The 17,426-nt window shown below is 45.2% G+C and overlaps 1 protein-coding gene across 3 annotated transcripts; it reads right to left on the bottom strand.

Annotated features, from left to right (window-relative positions):
• Positions 1 to 1,525: 1,525 nt before the first annotated feature.
• SOCS6 (suppressor of cytokine signaling 6) lies at positions 1,526 to 11,103 on the bottom strand. Of its 3 annotated transcripts, none has more exons than XM_078864113.1 (3): positions 10,632 to 11,103; positions 8,849 to 8,966; positions 1,526 to 6,054 (listed from the first exon to the last, which is right to left on the bottom strand). In XM_078864113.1, exon 3 carries the CDS (start codon positions 5,908 to 5,910, stop codon positions 4,318 to 4,320), a length of 1,593 nt encoding a protein of 530 aa, XP_078720239.1. In that variant the 5' UTR covers positions 5,911 to 6,054; positions 8,849 to 8,966; positions 10,632 to 11,103; the 3' UTR covers positions 1,526 to 4,317. The 3 variants fall into 3 exon arrangements, with proteins under 3 accessions (XP_078720239.1, XP_078720240.1, XP_078720241.1); XM_078864114.1 differs by having other exon boundaries at positions 8,853 to 8,966; XM_078864115.1 differs by having other exon boundaries at positions 1,526 to 5,952; positions 8,853 to 8,966.
• Positions 11,104 to 17,426: the final 6,323 nt, after the last annotated feature.

The raw sequence follows: 17,426 nt of genomic DNA, 5'->3' as shown, positions 1-17,426 counted from the left end.
TGCACACTGAACACGGGAAATAACTTTAAAATATGTATAATCTTTTATAGGTATAGAAGATGACACTGGTTCTTCATTTCCTGCCGATGTAGATTGCCACCGCCGCCATTGCGTGGCAGTTGAACTTACAACTCTCGGTCCGAACAGGCAACTGGATATAAGGACAAGTTTGAATGTTTGTAAATTGAGGAGTCCCCGTATTTGACATTCTAACTGCTTGAGGCACCCACTTGCAGGAGCAGTTAGTTTCCAGATGGAAATACAAGTAGGCTGCCACTTCCTGTCCTGAGCATTGCAGTATCATGTATACACGCGTTTATTATAATTGTGACTTACCGAGTTTCTCTCCACAAGCAAAACTGCTGAACGTTGCATTGGCCAAATATCCCAAACAGGAGCCTCCTAACAAGTCTTGCGAGTTGCGATTGAGTTAAAACTATTTTTTTTTCTGGGTAAACAATGAAAGCCCATAATTGCAATGTTATTCATTTGTTTTGCAGTGCAATGTTTGCTGCTTTAAATGTTGACAGAAGAAAACGAAAAACTTTACCTCGATAAATGATTGCACTGTTCAGCTTTCAAATACGAGGAACAATTGATTTTTGCTATTTTAATTTTTAAAACCTTCAAGTTAAATTCATAAAAGTTTCAGCATGTTGCACACAGCTTTCCCAAGGTCTGACAGATTCACCAAAACTTTGTATGTGTGCAGATATATGATGTATATATATATGTTACTGATGCCACTAGTACATTGAGACTTACCCTTGCCGTAGGAATATGGAATGTACACCATTGGCTCAGGGTTGTAAACTGGAGATTATCACTGCCTGAATCACTTGAACTTTTTTTTTTATTTTAAACACATAGTTTAACACGTAAGCCTTCGCGACCAATATAATCCATAATTTATCATCCATAATATAGGGGGTGTTTTTTATAGTTTTTTTTGTAAATGTGGATTTGCTCTCCAACACACTGGTGTGCTGTACTAGTAACGAATTGGTATGTTCTGTTTATGGGACAAACCTTACGAATTGGCTATGTGAGGTAGTGGTGGGTTCAACGACACATTTATATTTACGCAATCTAACCCAAAAAAACGATACTGTATTATGGAACATATTTGATATTTTTATTGTTTTGGTTGATTAATTTGCGAAGGCATCGTTTTGTTGAAACTACTTTCAATGTTATCATCATCGCCATTGTCATCCATGAACAATCCACTGCTGAATGAAGGCATTCTCAAGCCGTCTCAATCTCTGGCGATCCTGCAATATACAGTACGGCAAGAATAATCCAAGCACCTGCACACAAACTGATTTCATAGATCCATCTCCTCCGTGGAAAACTACTTTAATATTCCATTAACGGTGTGTCTGCTCAGTGATGACAGTCATGCTTTAGCAATTAACACACACTGAACAAACAGTATACCGCAAAAAGAAATGGTTAAAACGCACCGTTTATTCTGTACATCAAGAGGCAAGGCTGCAATTGCCCGGCTGATGTATAGCCTCGATAAAACGTGGCACTCAATATATTCTTGATGTCAATATTCTACAAACTATTGTTGTAGAAGAGTTCAATACCATACAGGAAACATAAATTACCGTTAGTATGCCAAAACAATCAGTATTTTCATTGAGCAGATCAATACCGGCGCACATAGTAATGACCCAAATGTTTAGACCTTGGGAGGCTGCCGTACACTGCATGCACATTGATTCCAAATGAAAAGCAGTTTTTTAAAAGGCTCATTTTAACTAACACAAGCGTCTGGTGCAATTCCCTTTAAAATGTTTGGCAGTATATCTAGGACAGAAGAAAATGTGAAAATGATATATCTATCATTTCTCTCCCTCCTGCCCATGCTATAATTCTTACAAAACTCCTAAAACATTTGAACTCCGGTTATAACCTTGAAATACGAAACTTTGTTGAGCGCTGTAAAATTTTCACATGGCAATTATATCCGATGATAAGTTTGTCTCGTATATGCGGCGAGGCGTTTTTTTTCTTATATAAAATGTGGCACCGTTCAACAGCTATCTGCTTAGCAAACATTTTTGCAGCGAGATACAATTAAAACGTGTGACAAGCGAAAACTTTTATTTTTCACTATACATTTACTCGATTTACAAATAAGTTGCGTTTTTTTTTTATTCAGAACACTCTCGCCGAGGAAAGGAACAGTTTCAGGAGTAACATTTACAAAAAAAAGTAAAGTTCATGTAGGTCATCTGTTAACATGCCATTTGCACAGAGGTTTTCCACACATAGCGGATATGTTCAATTGCAACACACGATTAAGCCTCGCAGATGAATGCAGAAAAAAATTGTACAGCTTTTATGACCGAGGTTCAGATTCGTCTAGAATTGGGCAGGGGTTTGTTGGCTGATAAATGTCATTCTTTTCTGTAAAATGGTTTGGAAAAACATGTTTTTTTTACAATCATGGTGATCGAATGTGAATAACGGCAAAATTAACAGCGAGAGCCCCAATTTGGATGACTCAGGAATGCTCAGCTATATTTCAGTGAATAAAAGATCAAAGTTAAAAGTCTGTATTCCTCATTACATACTTTTGTATAATAGTCCAAGTATAATGATGAAAGGCTAATTTAGTGCAGTGTGTTTAGCAACATTTGCTCATTGCTCATTAGCAAGCCATACTTCTTTGAAACACTTATCATTTGATTAAATTCAGTATCTGCTGCGTAGTGTACAAGCATGATAGTTTCTCATACGTTATTATATTTTGCCCTTTTTATATGCAGAAAAAATACCAGATATGTTTTAAGATAAAATTCAGGAATACACATTAGTTCCTGGATTTTTATCATCAAAGCCCACCGTTACATAAAACATTACACGGTTATGTACTGCATGCTAAGAATTGTAACCAGTGTAGTTAGCAGATATATATTAAGAGGAAGTATGTATAATTTCCTATGGGACATTGAAATTTTAAAAGTATAAAAAGTGAACATTTGTTGTTGACAATGCCAAATATTTTAAGATGGCTTTAAACGTTATTTTTCTTCTGGAGTAACAAATCATGAAACAAAATTATTAAACTTTTCACTACATGTATGTATACAACCTAATACCGTAAAAAATCTATTCATCACAAGAATGAGGGAATAAAAAACAGTTATACATGTGGTTTACAATGAATGTCACGGAAGAAATTTGTACTTAACATCAGACTGTTAAAATCCATCACGTCAAACATACGTGACCTGGGAGTGACATTCTGTGCCTGCCAACATCACAAATTATTTTTCTGGGACATATCCAAAAATGCCCCACATGCCATATATCTCAAAGCTAATACATTTTCCCTTGGAAAATCCCTCTCAACCGACGTTTGTTTAAATCCCCCACTAAAATATCTATTCTCGTGTGAATTTGATCCATCTGCATTCTGAAGGTAGGATACAAACAAGAACACCACAATGATGCACTTCTCTCCCTTATTTCTATTTTCAATTCCCCCATTTTCCTCATTTCTCACCCATACAGGTAATTTTTTAAGCAATTATCTGTGGGGGTATTTTTTTAAAGTTGTCAGGCACAATGCGGAGGTGGTATCACATTGTCACATATACCTATTTGTTTCGCCCAAAATAAGTGTATCGTGCACGTGGCACGAGCTGTACCATCCGGAAACGTGCGCATTTGTAAAATGCATCGTGTTTTGACAGGAACATAACATAACAAGCTTGAGAAAAATGCTTTCATTTAATAGAGCTGAGAATTAGTGTCCACAAATAACTCTTACGAGCATGAGTTGCTGCGAGATTACCGGTTATTTTTTTGGTAATTTTGAAAATGTTAAATCGCCTTGAGTAAAGTGCCTGCTACAGGCACTGGCGATCACTACTGTGTGTGGCAGACCGTGTGTGCCACTGCGTTCTACTGCAGGACGAGCAAATAAATCGTTTTTGCCAGGTGCATCCATTAGGGGTAATTGCAGAGACGCTGTGTTATGATTGACTGTCAGTACGATTACGCGAGCATGGATGAACCGTTCATTTACCACCCTTGGACACACCTAGTGTGCATAATTTGCAACTGATGCACCAGGTTAGAGTGTTGTACCGCTCATATTGGGCCATGCAGGTGCTTGATGGGATAGCTGGCTGCGATGCAATTATTTTGAGAAAACTCACATGATCGAGATGCATCCTATCACCGCCTCTGACATAATCACCACAATCGAATTTAAAGGAGAAACACCGGAACACCGATTGCAAAACCGGCCAGAACCTGCTGGTAAATGATCTCTCTCTACAAATGGCACGCTGCTCAGTAGGGCTTCTCCTGCAGGTAGTCCTTCATCTTGCTGGGCAGCGGCAGTTTCCGGATCAGGTCGATGCGCGTGCTCTGGCGGATGACGAAACGGCACAGGTACTGCAGCGACCGCACCTGCATGAAGCGCGACACGGGGACGGTGAGCCGCACCGGGTAAGTTGCGGAGCCAGGCAGGCGCGAGCGCGAGTAGCAGAAGGCGCCCACCTCCGAGTCGCGCACGGACCGCTCAACGAGCTCCACCACGGACGCCTGCCCCTCCGCCTCGAGCTGCTCGTAGAAGCTGAAGCGGCCGTTGGAGTGCTCGATGCGCGTGTGCAGCGTGCGGTTCTGCGAGCGGAAGCTGAGGCTGAGCAGGTAGCGCTCATCGGAGCTGTCGCGCACGAGGAAGGAGCCGTCTTGGAGGCCGTGCAGCTTCTCCTCGGCCTCCCAGCGCGTGATGGGACCCCAGTACCAGCCCTGCCGCGCCAGCTTCTTGAGCTCCTCCGTGAGGCTGGACACGGCGCCGGGCCCGTCACGTCGCACCGAGTCGTACACACGGCCCACGCCTGGCGCTGACGTGGGGTCAAAGGGCACGCTGTGCACTTGAACCCGGGAGGACGGCGGCACTAATGGAGATGCGGGCGGCCCATCCGCCGCGATGAACAATGCTCGCAGGCCAGGGGCGTTCGCTTCCAAAGTGTCTCGCTCAACTATGTTTCCATTTAAGGCACTTAAATTGTTGACGTCATCGCTGAGGATTAGCACCTGATCTTTGCTTTCGCATTCTGGCTCTCTGACAATGGCGTTGCACATGGAGAGAACCGTTGCTTTTTCTTCTAAAGAGACGGCTGCAACTTTGCTTTCTTCAACCTCCGAGTACCCTGGAATATGTTCCGAGTCCACGCCGTCCATCACGTTGTAGTTGAAATAGGCATTGCAGTTCAGCTCGTTGCATACTGCAGACTGATTAAATTCCATCATTGTCACATCTGGGTTGTGGTTGCCATCAAGACTCAGCTCCATCGCACAGCTGTGAGGGTCCAGACTTGCCTTGCAGCCGCCAAAGGTTACGTCACGACACTGACATCCGTTGGCCAGAGCTTTGAGAGGGAAAAAGTCCAAGTCAGCTGACACTTTAACATCCGCTTTGGTCGAACTACTGTTTCTGGGAGCGTTGCCTCCTGCTGGCAGGGGGACCACGTCGTATTGGTTGCCCTGAGCAAACCGGTTATGGTTGCAGCTTTTGGCGTGGACATCGGCACCCTTGCTTCCTGTGGAAGACACTGACGTTGCCGAAAACACGTCATCGTCCACCGTGCCGATGGAAAGAAAGAGGTTTTTTCCAACATTCTTCTGCCGGAAGGAGAGTTTCCGTCTCAGGGTGCTCATAAAGCCGTCGCTCTGCGACCTGTGTTTGCTCTCTCCTTCCAGGGCATCCCAGGGATTTGCATCCATGCTGCTTTTGTCTGACTGCAGCCCACCCTGGCTCTCCCAGGAGGCTTCGTTCTCCGTGTCTTGCTCTACCAAACAGCCAGACACGGTGGAGGCTTCATCCTTGGATTTCTTCAAGTGGAAAGACTTCCGTAGCGACACAAGCCCCTTCTTCATCCTTACAGCAGGTGCCTCCACTCAATTGCGAAACATGCGCTTCTGATGAGACAAAAGCTCGCCCTTGTCAAATTGTTTATGGGTTTCCCATGCCTTGACGCTACAGCAGTAGAGTGCTGTGCTGGGAATTGGCTTCTCTGAAACCTAACGTAAGACAAATAAACGGCATTTAATAAAACGTGGTATGCCGCATATATAAGAGTACATACAAGACACAATATAAAAAATAAGAGACATTCACAACATCAAAGACACTTCTAGTCTCTAGTCGGTTTAATTGCTGTGATGGACACTTTTATCTTCAAACCCAGTATTGTGCATGCAAAGCATGGGGCTGTCTAGCCGAGGCTCATGTATAAACATGGAGCCATGCGTAATTGGGCATATTGGAGTACAACTTTACATCCATGGGGATTATACGTGTACAGCAGCAGCATTTTTCAGGTGCACTTCTGATAAAAAAATTTCAGTTAAGCTACATTATAATTTGAGGTGTATAGCATGGGACCAGATTAAGTTATCTAAGCAGTAATACTGAAAATAAAATGCACCTGTATCAATAAAATAATAGTTTCTAAATACAGTCATTCACATACCCTTTGTCAATCCAATGCTGGATGATGCTCCACCTGCCCATGCTATGTCAGTCATACGGGGGGGGGGGGCTGGTTTAATAATATGTATCAAAATAAAAAAAATGTACTCTAACCATAACGAATGCCCGGCAAAGCCTTTTAAGGCCAAAGCATATCCCAACACTGCATGGTATGAACACATTAGAGCGATAAAATGCTTTATAAAATGCAGAAAACCAATAGTATGCCCACGTAGGAAAAGCACAAAATGAGGGAGGGAAAAAAATGATATTATCCTGTGTGTGGCCAGGAAACCATAGCTGGTCACTCGTCAGTATATTTTATGGGCGTTATACTCGGAACCAATTTAAAAGTTTTAATGAGGCAGAAAGTTATAAAATATAAAGGCCGTCCTGGGGGTCACTTTATAAGAGAAAGGAGGCATCTGTTAAACTAAGTGTTTTTGTCTTTGTTGGTGTTGTTACTTTCTCCCCCTTAAACATTTGTATTCATTAGACCCCCTCTTTGCCTGTGCAGTGTTGAGCACCGCGGCGGCGCAGCCAACGCCCTTTCACATGCCCTCCTACCCAGCCTCGACCACCTTGACACGCCGTCGCTGACGCCCAGGACAAATACACACATGAGATACCTTCGTTAATTTAAATATACTTATGAGCTTCAGATGTGCTAGTACAATGCACTTGATTAGTATATATTTTGACTACTGTGTAAAGAGCAGTGGATAGAACAAATAATAATCGGGTCACAATGTAATGTTTAGATTGTGCGCAGCTGAGCAAGATTTTATTTTTAAGATCTGTACTGCTGTGTTCAATACGAGAGTGGGTAGAAGCATTTGCCTTTAGTATTATCGAATTTTTTTCTGCAAACAAATACAAAGATCTCTTCCCCCATATATCCTTTTACAGTGCTGTTTGCAAACACCTATTAGGACCGGCATGTGAATCAAGGAGGGTTGCGTGGCTACCATCACGCCCAGCCACCTGTCTCCCCAGTGCTGATGTTTACATACTGCACTCAGCGGTCATTTATGGCAGAGTTGATCTAGGGGAGGCCCAGAACAAGTCAAAATATGACTCGCCACTAATATTGTCCATGGCTGGAAATCAAACTAGGTCGCCGGGTTTGTAGCACAGTGCACTCACCACCATCAACCACCATACAGCACATGTACACACACACACACACCATTACCGGGTAATAACTGTGTACCTCGAAACACAATACAAACGTGTGCTCAATGTTATCTTGGTCAAATTCGAAAGCATCCAACCAATTTGCGTTGAAATATTATCATGCTTTTACCACTTGAGTGCAGTGTGATTCTGTATTTATTGATCTGGCCTTTTCCACGATTATTAAAGCCATGGGGGAGGAAGAGTTAATGCACTTAATCTTGTTTATAATGCACCACAGCCAAGCAAGAGTACTGCACTCTGCCAACCATATATTGCCGCACTCATGGGGGACAGAAATGTTGACTGATGTCACACATATAGCAGTATCGCTTAGTAGTGATTCTTTATGTGCATCCAGTTAGATACCGCCTTTGCTAACCTGCTAAACGTGTTAATTTTCAATCACACAAAGGCATTAAATCACCCTTTGACGCCATATCAGGTTAACAATATCCAAACATGTGGCGAGGGTAACAGCTAAACATGTGTATGCCGTTGTCCTGTAGTTAAACTGATTATACCTAAATTGATTGATTATACCTACCTCATTAGTCAGTATAATCCTACCAACCCATTAGCAGGACCCACTGAAATCAATAACCTTGACAACTCCATCACAAAGGCAAAAAACAAAGATCCCCCGTATAGCCTCAACAGACTTATTGGGGACAGGCAAGTGCTGTAAGCGAGCACCTTTAAAGTCCCGGCACAGTACCTGGTGCGATGTTCACGCATCGCACCAGGTACTCATTTGAGGCTGCGTCGACCTAGGGGAGGCCCAGGACCAGTTCAGATAATCTTCACCGGTGTTGGCCATGAGCGACAATCAAACTCGGGTCACTGGATTTGTCTGCGCAGCGGGCTGACCACTACACCACCGCTCCCCCACTACCAACTCCCATCACTACGCGCACGTGCTTGTCACCCGATTGTCATCTGCTGTGAGCACACAAACACAAAGATTCCCCATATAGCCTTAACAGACTGTAGGGGCAAGTGCTGTTAGCGAGCACCTATGAAGGCCGGAACGGTACACGAGGGGGTGGGTGGCCAGCACCACGCCCCACCGCCTTTGTCTCCCTAGTGGCGATGTTTACACACCGCACCAGGTACTCATTTACACACAGACAGACACACACACAAGTGGCCGCTCGTCACACTCACCTGCCTTCCGACTCAAGGCCATGCTGCTGCGCCTGTCAAGATTCTCAACATCCCTCATCGGCAGCGGCCACCACGGTCGCGGATGTCTTCCCATTCGCGTGGCGCTGTCATCGCCACACTGCGAGCAACAAACACAAAGAGACCACCCCACCACCACCACCGTGTAGCCTTAAACAAGAATGTTGGGACAAGTGCTGTTAGCGAGCACCTACGAAGGCCGGCACTGTGTTGGCACGCCACGGGGTGGGTGGCCAACACCACGCCCGGCCGCCTTTGTCTCCCTGCCCCCCAGTGGCGATGTTTACACACCGCACCAGGTGCTCATTTGAGGCCGAAGTCGACCTTGAGCGGAAATAGAACTCGGGTTACCGGGTTCGTAGTACCGCTCACACTACGGCGAGCAACAATCACACAAACACACACAGGGAGAGAGAGACACACAGGGAGAGAGAGAGACACAGGGAGAGAGAGACACAGGGAGAGAGACACACACAGGGAGAGAGACACACACGGGGAGAGAGACACACACAGGGAGAGAGAGAGAGACACACAGGGAGAGATAGACACACACAGGGAGAGAGACACACACAGGGAGAGAGACACACACAGGGAGAGAGAGAGACACACGCAGTGTCAGCACCTTGGAGACATACTCAAAGTGCAGGAGGGGTTTCCACGAAATCAACAAAGAGCAAAACAATTCATTTTTCTCCCCCCACGCTTCGTCGTCGTCGAAATGCTTTACTGTATTGACGTTCTATTTAGTCGTTGTTGTAGTATGTACTATGTATGCAGAGCATTTAAACATCTGACCACTTCTGACAACCGATGCATTGACAGCAAACTGTCGAGGGATGATGTCTGGTCAGCTGTACGAATATCTTTGTTTTGCATAATTATCGTAGGTATTTAGACGTTTTTTTTTATGAGGCCCATCAGACCCAATAACAGGGCTTCAGTGCCATACAAAAGAAAACAATCACGTCTTATTTTACCTAACATCATAGGAAAATAAGGTTTATAGTTTATTTTTAATTGTGAGAATCTCAGTGTTCAGGCAGAGCATTCCAAATCTGACAATTACTAACAGACAAAATATACAAATATCCTCTGCTCAGAGATTTCACTTTCAAAACCTTTAACAATAAAAAAAACCATCCCATGACACGCAGAGTACAAATAGCCTGCGTGGAAGCAGAATTTTTGTGTTGTTGTTATAATAACTTCACAATTTTTTGCGTGAATTGTCCCTTACCATTACATATTAACGATTGCTTCAATTGCAATCAAAATGTTTCACGGAATCGCAGATGACGAGACCAAGTCCCCACCAATACCCAAAGCGACTCATTAGTGTTGAGCAGAGACACTGGGGCCTGACTTTTAAAATTCAACTTCACATTCTTTCGCGAACATTTCAACTCCCATAACCACCACCAGAAGAAGAAGAAGAAAGGGTGGTGGTGGTGATGGGGGGAAGAAAGTGTTCCTTTTCAATCGGAGAGAAATAAAATCAAAATTTATTTCGATAACGACGAGAAAGTCACCACCACCAAAGGCAATTGTGGTGGTCCAACTCGCTCGTACCGAACGTATTAAACACACCGTGGCACACACACGTACCACTGAAATAACCATCTTCACGGTTTAAATTAGCATCATCGCCACCATCCCTCCCTGAGCGAAACAACAACACAAACACACCGTGCCCCATGCTTTAAATCACCCGCGCGTACGCCTTGAACCTCATCCGCCGTTGTGCGTTGATGCTCTCCGTTCTGACCTGCACAGCTGCTGATGATGTTGCTGCTGCTGATGATGATGTTGCTGCTGCTGTTGCTGCTGCTGCTGTTGCTGCTGCTAATGATGTTGCTGCTTGCTGACCGAAGTGTCGTTTGCTTTCGTTTCATCAGCCGGCTTGGGGTACCGTGGTTAGTCAGCCAAGGTGGTGGTGGTGGAGGAGGAGATGATGATGATGGGTGGGTGGTAGAGTTTGTCGCCTAAGTAGATTCACGCCAATCTTTACCGAGGGACCCTATGAGTCCACCTCGAGATGTCTGCAGCTCTGTCATGTGGCATCACCAGCCGCCCGCCCAGATGCCTGCCTGACTGCCTGTCTGCCTTGTCTGTCTGTCTGCCTTGTCTGTCTGTCTGTCTGCCTTGTGTGTCTGCCTGTCTTGTCTACCTGCCTTGTCTGTCTTGTCTGTCTGCCTGGCCGGTCGTGGCTGCTGCTGCTCCAGTGGCCACGGGCTCACGGACGCAGAATTTTCACGTCACCGGCTCGCCCAGCCCCCTCCTCCCCCTCCTCCTGCTCCTCCTACTACTACTCTCGTGGGCCGCGCGGTTAAAGGGACGGCGTTCACTTTGTGTGTGTCTCTGTGTGTGTGTGTCTCTGTGTGTGTGTCTCTGTGTGTGTGTCTCCTGTCTCTCACTTTGTGTCTCTGTGTGTGTCTCTGTGTGTGTGTCACTCTGTGTGTGTGTGTGTGTCACTCTGTGTGTGTGTGTGTCTCTGTGTGTGTGTCACTCTCTCTCTCACTCTGTCTCTGTGTGTGTATGTCTCTCTGTCTCTGTGTGTGTCTCTCTCTGTCTCTGTGTGTGTGTCTTCTCTGTCTCTCTGTGTGTGTCTTCTCTGTCTCTCACTGTCTCTGTGTGTGTGTGTCTCTGTCTCTCATTCTGTCTCTGTGTGTGTGTGTCTCTCACACTCTGTCCCTCTCACTCTGTCTCTCTGTGTGTGTCTCTCACACTCTGTCCCTCTCACTCTGTCTCTCTGTGTGTGTCTCTCACACTCTGTCCCTCTCACTCTGTCTCTGTGTGTGTGTCTCCTCTGTCTCTCACTGTCTCTCTCACTGTGTGTGTATCTCTGTCTCTCACTCTGTCTCTCTGTGTGTGTGTCTCTTACTCTGCCTCTCTCTCACTGTGTGTATATCTCTGTGTGTGTGTCTCTCGCTTCAAACTGACGCACGTGCAAAAGACACCGCGGGATGTTTTATTTGTAGGAATCCGATGAGCTATCAAGTGACCCTCGTTTTTTTCTTCTTATCGTTGCACAGATGTTTAGCACTTGCCCTCCCCCCCCCCCAACTGTCCGTCAAAGTAGCCTTTAAAAAGTAGCCCAACATTCTATTAAATCAGCCTTTAACTGAATGTTGGGGCAAGTGTTATTTTTTATTGCTTTTGATAGAGCAATAAAAAGACAACCATCCCTCGTATAGCCGTCAGAATGAAAATAAAACTTTTTTACTGGAGGAATCTGATGAGCCATAACGCTCTTTTTGCACAGATGTCCAGCACTTGCCCCCAAAGGTGTGTTAAAGTAGCCCGTCTGTATAAAGTAGCCTTTAACAGAGTGTTGGGGCAAAGTGTTTTTTGTATATAATTGCGTTTGATAGAGCAATAAAAAGACAGCGATTCCCCGTATAGCCTTCAGAATGAGAATATTTATTTATAATGAAGGAATCCGATTAGCTCTAAAGCTCTTTGCACTTGCCCCTACAGTCTGTTAAAGGCTCCAGTTTGCAGACATATTCTGATTATGAAGGCGATACGGGGGATCTTTGTCTTTGTCCCAACAGTGTGTTAGAGTAGCCTTCAAGAGACTGGTGGGGCAAGTGCTGTTTTAATAATTGCTTTTGATAGAACAATAATTTTCAAAAGCAATGTTATATCTTTAAGACGAATGAATTCGGAGTAAATATTAACTTTAATTATTCACCAACGGTCATCATTCTACATATGAATTTCCTTTGGCGGTACAGTACTTTAAATACATGACTTTGTGAAACACACACATGCGATTAAGATGCGGTATTGAAGATGTGCTACTGGTAGTAACCTCCTGGTTACACCAGCCCACAGGGGATTATTGTGTCCGTCCGTCGTGCAGGGAGGGGCTGGGTGAGGAGGGAAGGGCTGGGTGGGGAGGGTGGGGAAGGGCTGGGTGGGGAGGGAGGGGCTGGGTGGGGAGGGTGGGGAGGGGCTGGTCACCCCGTGGTGCCCTTATAAAACTCAACGTTTAACCTACTCACGCCGGCTTGTGCCCGCCCTCACAGTCGGGCATATTTGCGGAATACACCACGCCGCCGTTGACCCTGGCCATTGACCGAGCAACCCAACGTTCCTACCAGCTCCCTCCGCAGGAATGTGTTTTACAGATGCAAAGTAGAGACAAAGTGAGTAACCTGTATATGTAAACAACATATCCCCCGAATAGCCTTAACAGACTCTTGGGGCAAGTGCTGTTAGCGAGCACCTTTGAAGGCCGGCATGGCACACGAGGGGGTGGGTGGGCCAGCACCACGCCCGGCCGCCTTTGTCTCCCCCAGTGGCGATGTTTTACACACCGCACCCAGGTACTCATTTGTGGCTGAGTCGACCTAGGGGAGTCCCAGGACCGGTTTAGATTAGTATTCGTCACTGGTGTCTGTGGCCTTGAGCGGGAATCGAACTCGGGTGGCTGGGTTCGTAGTGCCGCGCGCTAACCGCTACACCACCGCTCCCCCAACTGCACAAATGCAAAGACACACAACACATTCCTGCGGAGGGAGCTGGTAGGAACGTTGGGTTGCTCGGTCAATGGCCAGGGTCAGCGGCGGCGTGGTGTATTCCGCAAATATGCCCGACTGTGAGGGCGGGCACACGCCGGCGTGAGTAGGTTGAACGTTGAGTTTTATAAGGGCACCACGGGGTGACCAGCCCCTCCCCACGCAGCCCCACCCCTCCCACCCCCCACCCAGCCCCACCCTCCCCATCCAGCCCCTCCCCACCCTCCCCATCCAGCCCCTCCCCACCCTCCCCACCCAGTCCCTCCCTCCCCACCCAGCCCCTCCCCACCCAGCCCCTCCCCACCCTCCCCACCCAGCCCCTCCCCACCCAGCCCCTCCCTCTCCACCCAGCCCCACCCCTCCCATTTTTGGATGCACGACGGACGGGCGGACACAATAATCCCCTGTGGGCTGATGTAACCAGGAGGTTCCTACCAGTATTATTTTTTTTGTCAGATATGATGAGCACATATGCGCATGTAGCCCGTGCATATTTAATACAGGCGTTGAGTATAAGGTTGTTGTCTTTTTTCCGTGTTTGGATCGTACAAATTGTTAGTTCATGTGCCAGCTCAAAATTAGCTCGGGTAATGCGAGACCAACAAGTTACTGTGTTGAATCACCACCGTGTGTTAAATAACACGAGGCAGATAATCTAGTTATAAATCTGCCATGGAAATTGTTAAAGCGTGTTTTCTTCATTCGCACAGTAAAATGCCAATTTAGCAGTTTTTTTTTAAACCCCACTGCATATAAACCTGCCAGTCTTCCAATTATTGATAATCTGAAAGCACATCCTTGTGACTGACACTTTACGATAATGTGTGTGGGGAGTTCCTAATACAAACCACTAACCTATTGCCTTGCGGGTTCACACTATTACATTAGCGAGCGCATGGTAACAATTTTACATAAAGTGTAAACATGTAACCCCAGTTGACAAGCAGAGCTGAACAGCACCTCGTAAATTTACATTGCCATATAACCTCCAATGCCACAGTGTGGCAGATACTAAGCTCATAGAATCAGCCTTAATCTACTGCTAGATGCAGTCTTCACCAAGCCACTGCCATCTCTCATGGTTCTGCAATGCAATGATCCATCTGCAAGTTCCTTCAAACAAACTGCTTTCATTTCTCCGTCTGTGCAGTGGAGGTCCTCTATTGCTCTTCTCGATCACCCCCAAGCCCACTTTCATCAACACTCAAAGTGTTGTGTCTTCCACATGTCCTGCCATCTACACATTCAGTGTGTTCCTCTTCCTGCATCTCGGCAAAAATCCCTGCATCATCGATACACATTGATCTAGCGGCGCTAATAACAACGGGTTATTACGGGCTTGGCACGCATTAAAGTTTTTTTTAAAGTTATTAACCAGCACTCTGTAATTTTTTTACGTCTGTAGTTTCCTTTTAATGCATGTCCCACGTGTTTTAATTGCCCTCTGTTCCTCGTGCCTCTGATATTGCATGCACGGCAGCCTTCACAACAGTGACAAGGTCGTGGATAATTCCAGTCGCCATGACCGTGTGTGCCTTATGCCTCCGATTGCCCATGGTGCCTCAACCCGCTCACCATAGCCTCTGTGCAGCAGCGTTGTGCCCTTGTTAAACAACTAGCTGACATGTCTATTTCATCTACGTGTGTATGTCTGACCCACAGACTATGTCTATATAAGGATGAAGGCGGTTTGAGAGGGTATCACAACGTTCTGAGAACAGGCTATTCAAATTTAAATATACATCCACTGAAAATATGACTCCTGTATCCTTAATACATTGCATTTGGAATTTACAAAATAACAGCAGGACTTCCAACGTGTTCACTTGAGTATGTGCTGATAACCTTCAGGAATTATCAAGTCGTTGTAGGTTTAACTTTTCTCCACTCTCTGCTGTGCTTAACAGCAGAATTCCATCTCATTGACACATGCCAGGGTGATCTTTCTTGGTTGCCATTTCACGGCAGATTTGTGTCATTAGCGCTACCGAGATATGTCTGCCAACAGAAATGCATCAACCCAGGGTTGCTGTTTGTCACGATACAATCGGTATGACATCTCTGTTCATTGTTTTGCTGTCCATGCTTCTGAACATGTCTCTCAATGTGAACCTGAGAATGCATATATTATGGTTGCATTATAATGCTTCCTGTGAATATAATACACTCTATATATACATTATATATGAACAGCCAAAAACATTTTCGGAATGGCATATTACGTTTCCACCAACGTATACACGTTAATTTATTTTCAAGTCACTTTATTTGCCATATAAGTTAGTCACCTATTTGACAGAGCTTCAAAAACATTTATTTTATAAATAATGTAAATGTGTTTCGACACATTTTCTTTATACTTTAATGAAATGTTTTGATCTCCCACTAAATACACACACATATGTGCCTCCATGAAGTGAATTCTTCTGTATAATCCCCTTGGAGGGTAGTAAAAAAAAAATCGGTGGCATTTTTTTTTTGTAATGAGAATTTAAGCACCATACGTTATCACACTTTTATCTGATAAATATCGGCACCTCTGTGGAGCTAACATACGGCACTGCATAATGTATTAGTCCCTCTTTTAAGGTTATCTGTGAGAGGGAAAAAGAATTGCCTGACAATTAAACTCACATTATACAATGATGCCCTGCTGTTACTGTTTAATGTCACTCATTTATTTAGCACGTTAGTGTTTTTTTGCAGTTGTGCATCATTTCTGTAATAATTGCATATGCTAGATTCTAATGCTTATCGCCGGCGTAAATTTTATGAGCGGTAGTCAAGATGTTTTGAGAATGGCTTTGTTAAAAGTGCGCATACACTCCTGCTTATTGAGGTGCTCCATTGCTCCGTGCGATAGCCCTTAAAACCACATAGTCTACAGTACGATGCATATTCGAAGATGTGGCCTCCGTTATCGGAATGTTTTAAAATAAACACAACGCAGAGGCAATGCATTACTCGGCATCATCATCATCAGCCGTGATCAACCCACTGCTGGATGAAGACCTCCCAAAAGCCATCGCAGCTCCTCGTGATCTTGCGTCACGAAAATCCAACAAATAACTCCACATGAACTGGCTTCATCGCTCCGTCTCCACGGTCGACGTCCTCTCAGACACGTTCTCTTCAACCCGAAGCTTTTCCTGCCAAATCACACGAAACGTACAACATCTCATCGCGTATCAGATGCTACGCAGGTTGAGCCTGGTAAGTGCTTGAATGGGTGACCGCCACCAGGGCTTGTCAGGTGTTATAGGCTTGGTCCGGCTCGGTGACCAGGACATTGCAGCGCCGAGTGTCACTCCTCAAATGCCTGGGGTTTCTTTTTTCTCCAGGTACTCCGGTTTCCTCCCACATGCCTATCATCAATGGAATTGTCCAGGACCCCTCTTGAAAGATGAAACCTTGAGACTCTGAGAGGGTTTCCTTGGTAAAGAATTGATACTATACAAGGTTGAAGCGATGAGATGTTTTGTCACTTAATTTATCATCATCAAACGTGCTGTTTGCATTTCTGGACGAAGGCCTCTCCATCTCGCTGTGGCACAGGAGCCGATCTCATTGCCCCATCTTTGCAATGGCCCTGCACTTGGGCGTGTTCTCTACTTTGGCTGTTTTCTGTCACCAGTCTCATCCATCAGCAATAATCCCTTCTAGTGATGCTATGCCCAAGCCCACTTATTTTTATAAAGAGTCAAAATAATGGTATTTGTTCTCGAATCCATGTGTTTCGTTCCTTCTCAATGTCAGCACCCATGTTGGCCCATATTCAATACCCTCGGTATATAATCCCTGTAGCACAATTACTGCCGCAGAGACGAGGCAACTGAGACACAAAAATCCATAGCAAAAGCGGTAGCCTAGTCACATGGTTACCCAGAAGCCTCGCTTTACTTCTCTGCAACAGAAGGCTATTACTCCGTAGCTTAATTCCGTGTATTTGTATGTTTCTCATCGTTAATGTTCTTAATCTTATTTGTTTTATATTTTAGGAGCCTACCATGGCTCAAAAAGTGAATCTTTTGGCACCC

The sequence above is a fragment of the Lampetra fluviatilis genome, chromosome 17 (genome assembly GCF_964198595.1).
Source record: "Lampetra fluviatilis chromosome 17, kcLamFluv1.1, whole genome shotgun sequence".
In the NCBI taxonomy this organism is placed as follows: Eukaryota; Metazoa; Chordata; class Hyperoartia; order Petromyzontiformes; family Petromyzontidae; genus Lampetra; species Lampetra fluviatilis.
This window is presented reverse-complemented; position numbering and strand designations above follow the sequence as displayed.